Genomic DNA, 12487 nt, shown 5'->3' with positions numbered 1-12487 from the left:
GTGGAAATGGGAGCATCTTACTATGGATTTCGTGACTAAATTGCCTCGTACTCCTAGGGGTAATTATGACACCATTTGGGTAATCGTGGATAGATTGACCAAGAGCGCTTATTTCTTGCCGATTCGAGAGACTTTTAATTCTGAGCAGCTGGCCGATGTGTTTATTCGTGAGATCGTCTCTAGGCACGGGGTGCCGGTATCTATTGTTTCAGATAGGGATACGCGTTTCACCTCTAGGTTTTGGAAAAGGTTTCACGAGGAGATGGGCACCAAACTCCTCATCAGTACTGCTTATAACTCGTAGACGGATGGTCAGTCCGAGAGGACCATTCAGACCCTCGAGGATATGTTGCGGGCTTGTGTTATCGACTTTGGTGGTAGTTGGGACCGTCACTTACCGTTGATAGAGTTCTCGTATAATAACAGTTATCACGCCACGATTGGGATGCCACCGTTTGAGATGTTATATGGTAGGAGGTGTAGGACTCCAGTCTGTTGGGGTTCCATTGGTCAAAAGCAGTTGGGTAGTTTGGAGGTGGTCAAGGCTACGACTGAGAAACTCGACAAGATCAAAGCATTTATGAAGGCCGCGCAGGATCGTCAGAAGTCTTATGCAGATAAAAGGCGAAGGCCTATTGTGTTTGAGACTGGGGATCGGGTTATGTTAAAAGTTTCTCCCTGGAAGGGCATTATTCGTTTTCGCAAGAGGGGGAAGCTCAGTCCGAGGTTTATTGGCCCGTTCCGTATATTGGCCCGAGTCGGTGAGGTAGCGTATAGGCTAGAATTGCCCGAGGAGCTCGCGGGGATTCATCCTACTTTTCACGTGTCCCATCTGAGGAAATGCTTAGCGGATGAACAGGCCCATGTGCCTCTTGATGATATCGAACTCGATAATAAGTTGAACTACGTTGAGCAACCGATTGCTATTCTTGACCGTCAGGAGAGGCGTTTGAGGAATAAGGTGGTCAGACAGGTGAAGGTGCAGTGGAAACACCGTAGGGGTTCCGAAGCCACTTGGGAGACCGAAGACGAGATGATGAAGCATTATCCGCAGTTGTTCCTGTCGCATCGGGATTCGGGGACGAATCCCATTGTATGGAGGGTGGACTTGTAACGCCCGTTAATTTCGGTTTCAAGAATTAAAACTTATGGAATATGTATAACTCTCTGGACTTAACTGACGTTTCTCGGAAGCCTTTACGTCATCCCGGTACGTTAAAGAACCTAACTTTCCTTCCGTTTTGCCTTACACTTCAATCTGGAGGGACTAGAGTGTAAAATATTATGTTATAACATAACCTAACCCTAGCCCCCATCTCTTTCTGCGATCGGCAGGTAGGAGGTGACCCAAGACCCACGATTTTCTTTTTTGCAGCCAATTCTAAGCCTTAGAACTTCAATTCAAGGTATGTATTACGATTCCCCAAGTCTTTTTCACATTAATTGGTCCTCATGTTGCGCGTATTGATCGAAAAATCGTCTTGTTGTAGGCTAACCGGGTGGCTGCCCAATTGAGCGTTTCCGGGGCTGTTTTGAGTGAGGTTTTCGCATCAAAATCCCACTAGGTATGACATGTACATCATATTATAATTTCATGGCCAATGGAGGTGTTTAGGTCCATCAATCGATTTTAGTTCGAAAACTAGGGTTTATCGGGTATAGAATTGCAAATTGTTGAGTTTGATTCGTTAATTGATCGGGTGACAGACCGAATCAGTTTGTATAGACCTAGGGGGGTTTAAGGGCTGTGGAAAAATTATTTTTTTAATGCTCGGGGCTGTTGTGGTTAGTGCTTCGTCAATCGAGTCGGCGGTGCGCGAATTTTCGTTTAAACGTTAAAGTAAGAGTTGTAAAAAGGAACCGTCAACCCTATCAACTCGGGTGCCATAATCTTGATGAATGAAAATATTTAAAATGGAATTTGGTCCATTCGGGGCTGATTCGTTAATAAATGGTTTTAAGGTTTATTACACGCGCATTCGACCCGATTTGACTATCCTTGGGCCTTGGGTCAAGCTGTTGGGCCTTGGGCCAAGTTTTGGGTCTTGGGCCAAGTTGTTGGGCCCTGGGGCCAAGTGTTGGGCCTTGGGCCAGGTTGTTGGGCCTTGGGCCAAAGCGTTGGGCTTGAACGGCCCATTAGGCAAGAGTGTTCTTACGGTCTAGGTTAGTGACGTGTTGTGTATAATTTACAGGCCCTTGCTTGTGATCGTGCACTTAGGAATTTCCTAGCTCGTTGCAGGTGTTCGATTGATTTCAGGTGAGTTCATGATGCCCTTTTTACTCTTTTACTTTTGGGCTAGCATGCACACCTAAATGTTTTCTTACATGATGAAAGGTTTTAAACGAATTTATATAGGCTTGCTTGCATATGGTAAGCCTTGGGATGTTAAAAATATATATATGTATATTCTTGGCCTATATCAGGCGATATTGTAGTCGTTTCGACTACTGATGTTGTGTATGCCTACTTTGTGTTTGCATGCACTGTTGTTATGTGTTTGGGTTGTACGTTTGCTCGACCCTGATGTTATACGTGGATGTTATATATATATACTGTGATATATATAGAGATGTAATTGAAAAGATGATTACATATACATTTTGTATATGTATGTATGAGGATGTTTTAGTTCGGTAATGATGATTTGATGGATGTACCCTTTTACGTTTTAAACTTTGGTATGACTATCATAATTGTTACTACTGATATTATTTACTTAAAACTTGAACTCACTCAGCTCAAGCTGACTTTGTGTGCATGTTAATGTGAGTTTCAGGTTAGGAAGAGGATGCCTTATCGCTTGGACGTGCACGAAGCTAGTTGGACGGTGAAGGGCATACGGGAAATGAAGATTTTATTATTAAACATTTATTTTTAAAAGTTTTTATTTATAGATAATTATGTTGATTTTGGGCAAAATTCCCGGGTTTTGGGAACTCATTTACTTATTTATGTTTTCCGCCGAATTATACTCTGTGACGCTTATTTTAATGAAAATAATTGTTTTTAAGTTTAATTATTTTTACAAGTGTTTTGAATGAATACCAACTGTGGGGTTCCCGGGGTTCGGGGCCTTACACAAACTTCGCTTTATCTTGTATACGATCCACTGCGCCTACATGATCCTTTTGGCAAATGCACATCTCTAAGGACTCCGGGGTGAGTTTGGGTCCTCGCATCGATTATATCCTTGCCCTAAGTGAAAAAACCGATTCCGAAGCAACCATTGAAGCTTGGATGCTTAGCAAGTCACGAGCCATAGCGGAAAGAATAGGAAATTTGTTTAGCTTTCCTTTCCACCAAGGCAAAACATCAAGGTCGCGAATATCTTAGACCGATGCACCTTCAACATAGTTTGCTCCATTATATCGCCCAAGTTCACGTGGTGTGTTTCCCCTTTGCCATTAGCCGTTGACTCACGAAAAACATTCATCATATTTATCAGCTTGTCCTTACATGGCCTACTTGTTGTTGCCCGCCTCACAAAAGTTGACTTTGAGCTTGGACCATAAACTTGAAAATAATAATAATAAATTTCTTGAAGCAATTTGTTGAAAGAATAATTCACTTCCGTTGACAACATCGGATCGATCTCATGGATACCCATGTTGTCAATTATTTCCTCGATCAACGCCTCAACCCCAGGAACATTCAAGTAGGGGTTTAAAGTAGCGACACAAGTAAGCATTGGTGGTATGTCTTCAAAATATTTTTTGAACTTCTCCTTCATTGGCTTAACAATACTCTTGAAAATATCAGTCTTGTTTTCAAACTCTTTGAAATTCAAGGAGATGTATAATTCTTGCGACACCCAACAACTAATAGGATAATAAACCCTCGACAATTTAGTTGTTGCGGTTTTGAAAACATCAAGATACTCCAAGAAATAACCGATATTTACCCAAACACCCTCGGGAAACATATCAGCTTCGCACCGATCCACAAGAGTTTTATGAAATGCTTGTAATTTTTCTTGTTGGGAAAAAGCACACGAGAGCATATGACAAATTGAGTTCCAACAAGTTGGAACGTCTCAATTCGGCCCCAAATAGTTTCGAGTTTTAATTCCGGAGAAAAGATGGCGAAAAACGAGCAAAAACAAGCTGAACCGCAGAACCGACGCATCAGGAAACGAACCGGACCAAGCGAGGATTGAACCGGACCAGACGAGGTGGACCAGCCCCCCCAGGCCGGTGAGTCGCGGGGCTAAGGGAAAGAGGGCCGTCGCGTGGCGGGTGTAAATGGCGGTGTCAGTTTCCAGAATCTTCATTTTTAACCATCTTAACATATTTTGGACCCCTGTTGCCTATATAAAGACCCCTAAACTCACCATTAATGATACCTTGAAGTCCAGACGAATTTGGAGAGTTCCGAGGCGAGTTTCCGGCAGCTTTGGAGTCGAGGGATCAACCGACGAAGTGCTTATCGATCAAGAACGAAGACTCCGGGTTTTATCGCCTTTATTCTTCAATTCTTATTTATTTTCGCCATGATTTCGTTTAGTATTGTTTTTGTTTTATTTTAAGATGCTAGGCTGAACGTTATAGACTGCCTAGGCTTATGATGAACCCACTTTGACGTTTTGTTTTGCTTTGGGATTTATTTGTGTTATGGTTTTATGGTTTAGTAAAAGGTTTACTTATATTAAATTGATGTGTATGGATATTTAGGATTGTTTGATTAATTGTTATTAATCCATAGTTGTCTTGATTATTGTTTGTCATTATGATAGGTTGCTATTAGGTCAATTACTTTGTGTTTTTGATTATTTTGTGATTGATTTCGAATAAGATCATAGGAATAATAATTATTAATTAAATAAACCTAAGTGTGCTGCTAACCTAAATAGTTGTAAGGTGTTAGGTTATCGATAGATCTTTATTATTTGATCTTGCTATATTTAGTTCTTTGTAAGGAGTCCGTCTAGGTTTGATTATTTTAATTATTGTCTATTGAATCAATTTGATATATTAAACTGCCTTTGATTTCTGCGCTATAAGGTAGGAATTCGTATAAAGGAACTAAATTATAAACAATTGGGTGACCGTAAGCGAACTTGATTTTTAATACTGGTGTGCGTTAAAACTTGTTAGAAATCCATAGGTTTTCTCTTGAGAAGGGTCAGGGGTACTGTTTGGGTTTTCTTTTAAGTGTCAATTTTACGATCCCAGTCCATAACTAAATATTTTCCGGAGTCAAGTCATTACTGAAATTTAAGGGAGTCTAGCCTAGGTAGTTTTCTCATCATCATTGTATTTTAATAAAAAACTTTGCTTTCGTTTAAATTACTTGTTTTGTTAATTAGTTTTTAATTATAGTATTAAATTAGTATTTTAAATAAAAATCCCCCAAGCAAATATAAATAATAAGTCGTGTCTAGTAGTCAAGTCTAATTAGCTAATAAACGTAATTTAAAGGGTCTCGTGGGTTCGATATCCGGACTTACTTAGCTTTACCAGAGTCGATCGGTTCACTTGCCGGTTAGTAGTTTAGTCGAGTTTTAGAGAGTCTAGAGTATTACTTAGTGTTTATTTTTAGTTAATTTAGTTAATGAATATTAAACTACTATTAGCACATCAGACGTCTAAGGGTGGTACGACTTACATGGGTGTAGCGAGGTTGAAGAGTCTCTCGAATCATGGCCGTCAATTGAGGTTTGTCAAAGTGGTTAAACGGCAAACCTTGTTGAATCACGAACTTCAACATCCTATCGTGAACCAGTTTCATGTTGTAACGGAATATTTTCCCATCTCAACCCAATTCGACTTGGTCCGATCCGGGAACTTATTTCAATGTCTTGCAAAAATTTCTTTTCGATGTGCCTTTTTAAAGTTGAGTTCGAATCGTTCTTTAAGAAAGTTCTACAAAATTTGCAACGAGCCTTTAGGCCTCCATTGATCAACTCAACCAAATCTCAATTCCGCCATACGTCTTCGTTGAGGTTATGCGGAATGACCCGTACAACTTCGAGGTCATCTTCAACACGAATCGGGTCAATAAAAACGGATGCAGAAGTCGTCTTCCTTTTGCCCTTGTTTTTGCTTGCCATAATAACAAGTGGTGGTGGAAGTGAAAAAATTGGAGGTGTATGTAAGTGAGTCGGGAGTGTAAAACGAGTGTAAACCATGAAGTTTTTTGAAGTTTTGAGTTGGATGGTAAAACAATTGATCAAAGACCCCATTATATAGTTTTAGGATCTCAAAAACCGGCTCCAACAGCTATACGGCTATATTTTGAACATCAACATTTAATCAGAAAAAACCGATGGAACCGATTATTCCAGGTACGAATCGGAAGCGGGTAGGAACAGGGTAGGAACCGATTTTTGAAAGAATATTCAGAACCGGGTAGGGGTTTTCGGGTATAAAAACCCAAATTAGGTATAGGATACACCGGGTACAAACCAGAACCGGTTCCGGGTCAGTTTCGCAGGGTCGGGTCCGAAACTGGTTTTTTTTTGTGCACTTCTCACCACGACCCATATACACAAAACATACTTTCTTACAAGATAAAAACTCACGTACATGACCATGACCAATATATAGTTAGTTTGTCAAGTGACCAGCCCATTTACATCTTTATTAGGGAATGCGTATAACTAACATTTTTATAACTTTTTCTAGGAACTCGCATACATGAGTACATGACCACGACCCATGTATACTTTGTAAGTTTTAGATTCATGCTGAACAATTCAGAGACCGCCCTATTAACTGTTGAGCCCAAGATGCCAAACAGCCCCACGTCCCCAACTCAATTAACCAACTTACACCCAATTCGAAACACTCAACAGCAATTATAACAAGTTTAAAAGGGATGCACATCCAATATGAACAAATAAACACCGCCAATTTTAGCCTGAGAACATGCTACGCATAAGTCTTATCTAGGAGTCACAAAACACCTTTTGAGGTTTTTTTTTTACAACATTAACATGGTCAAAACCAAAAATCATGAATTTGTATCCTATTTCAATATTTCTCAACTCGGTAATCGTAGGCAATATTAAAGTCTCAAATCTTCCTAGACGCCTTGAGATTATAATCACGTTTGATAAGATTTGCCCGCAGCAACATCGCCCGAACATCTCGATCAAACTCAACCCTAGTCTGCAAAACCCGTTGGAAAGTAGCTGTCCTTTGATCCGCATGACGAGCATACAAAATCTTGTTGTGCGAGTCAATCCTCGCCTGAAACAATGTGGTATCAATAGATTAGTTGCTAAGTAAAGTCTTATTTATGAACAAACAAGAGTTGAAATTAACCTGAATTTGGTCGTCGGTAATTAACGCCTCAAGTTCTTTTTGTATCCCGGCTACAGTCGTTTTGAAAGCATTAGCCATCATGTTTAAATCAACCGACACAAACGGATGAGTATATTGAATTAACGCTTTGTTACGGATTTGAGTATAAAGTGGCTCCACATGGTCATGCAAGTGGATGTCGAGCAGCAGGTTTGCTTTAAGGTTCCCGAGGTAGTCGAAACACGAGGCATAGTGGCTGCAACAATATGAGAAAGGAATTCATAAAAAACAAAACGATACAAATATATTCTTGCTTTAGAATAATATGTAAATATACCTTGAGTAGAAGTCATGAATAAGCTCCCTCACTTCAGGCACTAACTCTAGAAAATTTCGGAAGTTAACATTGTCTATCGCTTTTGCCTGCCAAATGAAAGAATATAACATTATAAATAGACAGATAATAAAGTAATAAACTAAATAGGTAGGCATATAAATGAACTAAATGCGCCGTGAACAATTTGTAAACCGTACGGCGAGATATTTGTTTATGAGCAAAAAACAAATGAACATGAACAAAAAAAAATGTTCATTTAACTAAAAGAGCGAGCATGAACACATGTCTCGCTTGCTCATTTACTTTCGTATATTTATATTTAAATTTGTTTATGCTCTCTCATTTACGCTCATTAGTTTATATTTATTGAGGTTAGTTCATTTATGTTCGCTATCATAGTCTAGTTCATTACGTGCCACTTGTGAATTTCTTATCAACTCTCACAATTTTTAGCTCATTTTCAAAAAATAGTATCTTTTTCGAGGCAACCCGCCCCAATAATATTAACTGGATCCTTTTTTATTAATCTTTCTTTTCATTCAACACCAAAAGAGATAACAAACCCTAATTCCCGTTCATCCCAACCGCCGTTCCTCTCTTTTATTGCCACCTCCGTCATCGCCACCTACGATACTGCCATCGCCACCTCCGTTTCCTACTTTCAGCTGTTGAATCCATGTATTTTCTCCAACTACGAGACCACCACCATCATCGCCACTGCCGTCTCCTACTGTTATCGCCACCGCCGTCGCTACCATCATTGCCACCGCCGTTCCTACCGTCATCGCCACCACCCTCGCCTACCGTCATCGCCATCGCCGTCGCCTACCGTCATCGCCATCGCCGTCACCGCCGTCTCCTACCGTCATCGCCACCGCCATCAATTTGCAGGTTTGATTAGAGTAGTAACATTATTTTGATGGTTAAGCAATTTTTATTGTTCCTTATTTATTATTATTATTTTGAATTTACTCTAGAATGTTCAAGTTTTGAATTTAACCTACTGTTTTTTATTATAATACATTAATACATGCTTTTAGGTTGCTGCATATATGAAAAAGGATATGGATGCTCAAGTTCCAAGCTATCTAAATCTTCAGTCAAAATTGTTGTGCATCCTTCATAATGTCACGTTGCATGTACGTCGCGTCACTTATTAATCGTTTTTGTTGTTTTAAACAGTGTTGTAGAACTCGCTTATTAATCGGATTGGAATTCTTATATGTAACTTTTCAAAATTATATATATAATTTGATAACTTAACATAAAAGTTCACATAAACAATTAAAAGTAAATATAACAAATCAATGAGAAAACCGATAACTGGGCTTAACGGGTTAAAACCAAGGTCTAATTGTCTTTAAAAAAATCCCATCTGGGCCAGCTAGCGATTACTCTATTAGTTGCACCGATTAGCTAAAAATTAATCAGTAACCCACCGAATAGCGATTAATCACAGATCAATCCTGATTTTTACAACACTGGTTTTAAATACGAGTTACTTTTAGATTTTGTTACAATTTTTTTTTCAGGCTGATATAGAAACTGATGAAGTGTATGCTTAGAATGGCACTCCAACCCGTTCCTTCGGTATGGACTTTTGTAATTCACCGGGCTTAAATTTAAGTTACTGACTATAATTCATAATTGTTTATCATTAACAGTTTGATAGATAAGCACTATTGAGGTCAGATTTGTCAATGAAAGCACACAAGCCAAACACCCCGCTTTTTTTTTGCAAAACTTTGACAACAAGTGATACTAGCACTGATGGAGGCTTTTCTGTTCCTCTTCGAGCAGCCGAAAAAATCTTTCCGCCTCTTGTGAGTTTAACTTCTTTTCAGTAGACGTTGGTTGACTTTTGACTCGGTCAACTCATTTGGCCCATTTCCTTTTAATTTTGTTAATTCTACCAATTTGACCCGTTAGAGAAAAACCTTAACCTGAATCAACCCAATCATAAAGTTGGGAAATTTGTGTTTTATGTGATAACAAAATTTTTTTAATAGGATTTTTCCTGCAACCGCTTGCATAGGAGTTTGTGGCCCAAGATTTACGTGACAATGCATGGACATTTCGCCTTATTTATCACGGTAGTTAATAAAAAAACAAGGTAATCTGACCAATACAACCACAAATGTAGTGTACAAGGAAATTTTTTCTTATTTGTAGACTACTTGCGTAATGTTTGTTTTGTAATTCCTGTAATTTTAATGAAAGTTATAATTGTATTAACAATATATGATAATTGTGTTATTGACTGTATTTTGTTTAAATTTTAAATATTGTAATTTTCATTAATTCCCTGTGTAATACACGGGTCTCAAACTAGTAAAGTAATAAACTAAATAGGTAGGCATATAAACGAACTAAATGCTTAGCGAACAATTTGTAAATCGTACGGTGAGATATTTGTTTATGAACAAAAAACAAATGAACATGAACAAAAAAAAAGTTCATTTAGTTAAAAGAGCGAACATGAACACATGTCTCGCTTGCTCATTTACTTTCGTATATTTATATTTAAATTCGTTTATGCTTGCGCATTTACGCTCATTAGTTTATGCTTATTGAGGTTAGTTCATTTATGTTCGCTATCATTGTCTATTTAAATTAACTTTTTAGGCCAACACATTGTTTTTCGCAACAAATTTAACCAGTTTTAGCTCAAATATGTTGGTTAATCTATGTTCAAGTGTTCATCTATGTTCATGAAACGTTCGTTTATATTTTTAATGAGAACATGAACGAACACAAGCATGTTAGTGTTTGTGTTCCATCATTTATTTGGTTAATGATAAAAGAACATGCTCCGTTCGTGTTCGTTTGGTTTGTATACAAGCCAAGACCACACATACATATATATAGGCAAAGTATAGAATGAAAACCCACTTGAGTTATGAAAACCCTATGTAACATCGGTTTTTTTTTATTTAGTTACATATAATATATGTTGTTACATTTAATACAAAATATCAAAAACATAAAAAAAATGTTTTGCTATTTTTTTTACATCTTTTTTACTAATTTTTATATATGTTTTCAGAAGAGAGAAAATGTAAATTAACTTTTACATTTTTTTACTAACTTTAATTATGGACCACCAGATTTAGTCTTTAATTAAAAATATGTGGTTGAGAATGAGTTTCTAGAGTTTTCATAACTCAGGTGGGTTTTATTCTAACCTAACCCTATATATATATATGTATATATATATATGTATATATATATATGTATATATAGGGTAAGAATCCTAAGAGAACCATTGGCAAATTGAGAACCATTTTAGACCACTAAAAAAAACCTCTAAAAAAATATTTTAAAAATTATAAAACAAAAAAAACAAAAATTTTTAAAAAGTAAAAAAACTAAAATTCTTATATTTCATTCCGGTTTCATTAAAAAAACGATTTTTGTTTCTTTTTAATTCGTATTATACCTATACACATATGTATACTTTCGTTTAATCTCTAGTTTCGTAATGTACACATATGTACATTATCATTTACTTTAAATTATACATGTGTATAGTAAAAAACATGTGTGTACATATTATACATATATGTATAATAAAAAAAACGATTTTTTTTAATTCGTATTATACCTATACACATATGTATACTTTCATTTAATCTCTAGTTTCGTAATGTACACATATGTATATTATCATTTATCTTAAATTATCCTTATGCGTATAGGAAAAAAAACATGTGTGTACATATATGTACATATTATACATATATGTATAATTTAGCTAAACCGATAATTGTTTTTACGTATTTTTTTAGAAACCGAGATGATAAATAAGAACTTTGGTTTTTTTTTTATTTTTGGGTTTTTTTGTGGTCCAAAATGGTTCTTACAGTTCTCAATTCACAAAAAGTTCTCACATGATCCTGACCATATATATATAATAATATATATAAACCAAAACCCAAAAATCCTACTTGCCGCGATGTGGTCGCTCCCCCCTTTTATGGAAGCCACCAGATTTCTTAATTTTTAAATGGAGACCTCTCATTGATTTAACCCAAATTCATGGATATGGGTCTTACCAAAACCAGATAGCTCTTAAACGGGTTATAACATCTCATTAAATTAAAAATTAATCTTACCAATTATTTGATGTAAAAATCCTATAAAATAAGGATATACTAAAATTTAATATCCAAATTAAAAAGAAAAATATATTATTTATAATTAATTAACAATTTTATAGTAAAAAACATAAGCGGGTTATGGGTCACCAAATCCAGATAACTTTTAAACGGGTTATAACATATCATTTATTTATGAAACTCTTTCATTATCAAACCCTAAGTATATTATTAACTTTATTACAATAAAGAAAATTAAAATCCAAAAAATAAATATTAAAAAACGAAAAATGTAAAACAACCATTCTCTCAAGCCATCAGATTACTTTTTGTAAATGAAGGTTTCTCACGCATTTGACCCGAATTCACGGGTAAAGGTCTCACCAAACCCAAATTGCTTTTAAACGGGTTATAATATCTCATTATATTAAAAAATAATCCCATCAAATATTTGATATGAAAATCCTATAAAATAGGAATATACTAAAAATTAATATCCTATTTTATTTTAAAAAAAGATATTATTTATAATTAAAAAACATTTTATAATAAAGAAAATAAACGGGTAATGAGTATCACCAAACGAATAATGTAAAACAACCCCTATAATACGGGGATAAAATCTAGTGTGTATATATATATATATATATATATATGCACGCGCGCATCAAGTATATAATATTATCAATTAGTCAGACGATAAAGTAATCAACTAAAAAGTAGAATATTACCTTTAGCTGTGAACGGTCAAAAATTTGCAAGTGCACAAAGTCCACCATTCTGGAGATGTTTCCAAAAACTGTCACAA

At 36.3% G+C, this 12487-nt stretch overlaps 1 protein-coding gene across 1 annotated transcript; it reads right to left on the bottom strand.

Annotated features, from left to right (window-relative positions):
• Positions 1–6923: 6923 nt before the first annotated feature.
• Positions 6924–8340, bottom strand: LOC143546040 (COP9 signalosome complex subunit 1-like). The gene is made up of 4 exons (XM_077037791.1): positions 8212–8340; positions 7583–7668; positions 7267–7501; positions 6924–7191 (listed from the first exon to the last, which is right to left on the bottom strand). Exons 1-4 carry the CDS (start codon positions 8338–8340, stop codon positions 7015–7017), a joined length of 627 nt encoding a protein of 208 aa, XP_076893906.1. The 3' UTR covers positions 6924–7014.
• Between the last annotated feature and the right edge of the window lie 4147 nt (positions 8341–12487).

The sequence above is a fragment of the Bidens hawaiensis genome, unplaced genomic scaffold (genome assembly GCF_021521415.1).
Source record: "Bidens hawaiensis isolate Kalapana, Puna unplaced genomic scaffold, B.hawaiensis_p1.1 tig00014196_1, whole genome shotgun sequence".
In the NCBI taxonomy this organism is placed as follows: Eukaryota; Viridiplantae; Streptophyta; class Magnoliopsida; order Asterales; family Asteraceae; genus Bidens; species Bidens hawaiensis.
The sequence above is the reverse complement of the archived record's forward strand: the minus strand, read 5'-3'. Positions and strand labels throughout refer to the sequence as shown.

Coding starts and splice junctions, on each gene's coding strand:
- LOC143546040 (XM_077037791.1), bottom strand. CDS start 8,340: ATGGTAGCGACGGCGGTGGCGATAACAGTAGGAGACGGCAGTGGCGAT. Junction 7,669..8,211: donor GAGGTGGCGATGGCAGTATC/GTAGGTGGCGAT, acceptor TTCATTTGGCAG/GCAAAAGCGATAGACAATGT. Junction 7,502..7,582: donor ATTCATGACTTCTACTCAAG/GTATATTTACAT, acceptor ATATTGTTGCAG/CCACTATGCCTCGTGTTTCG.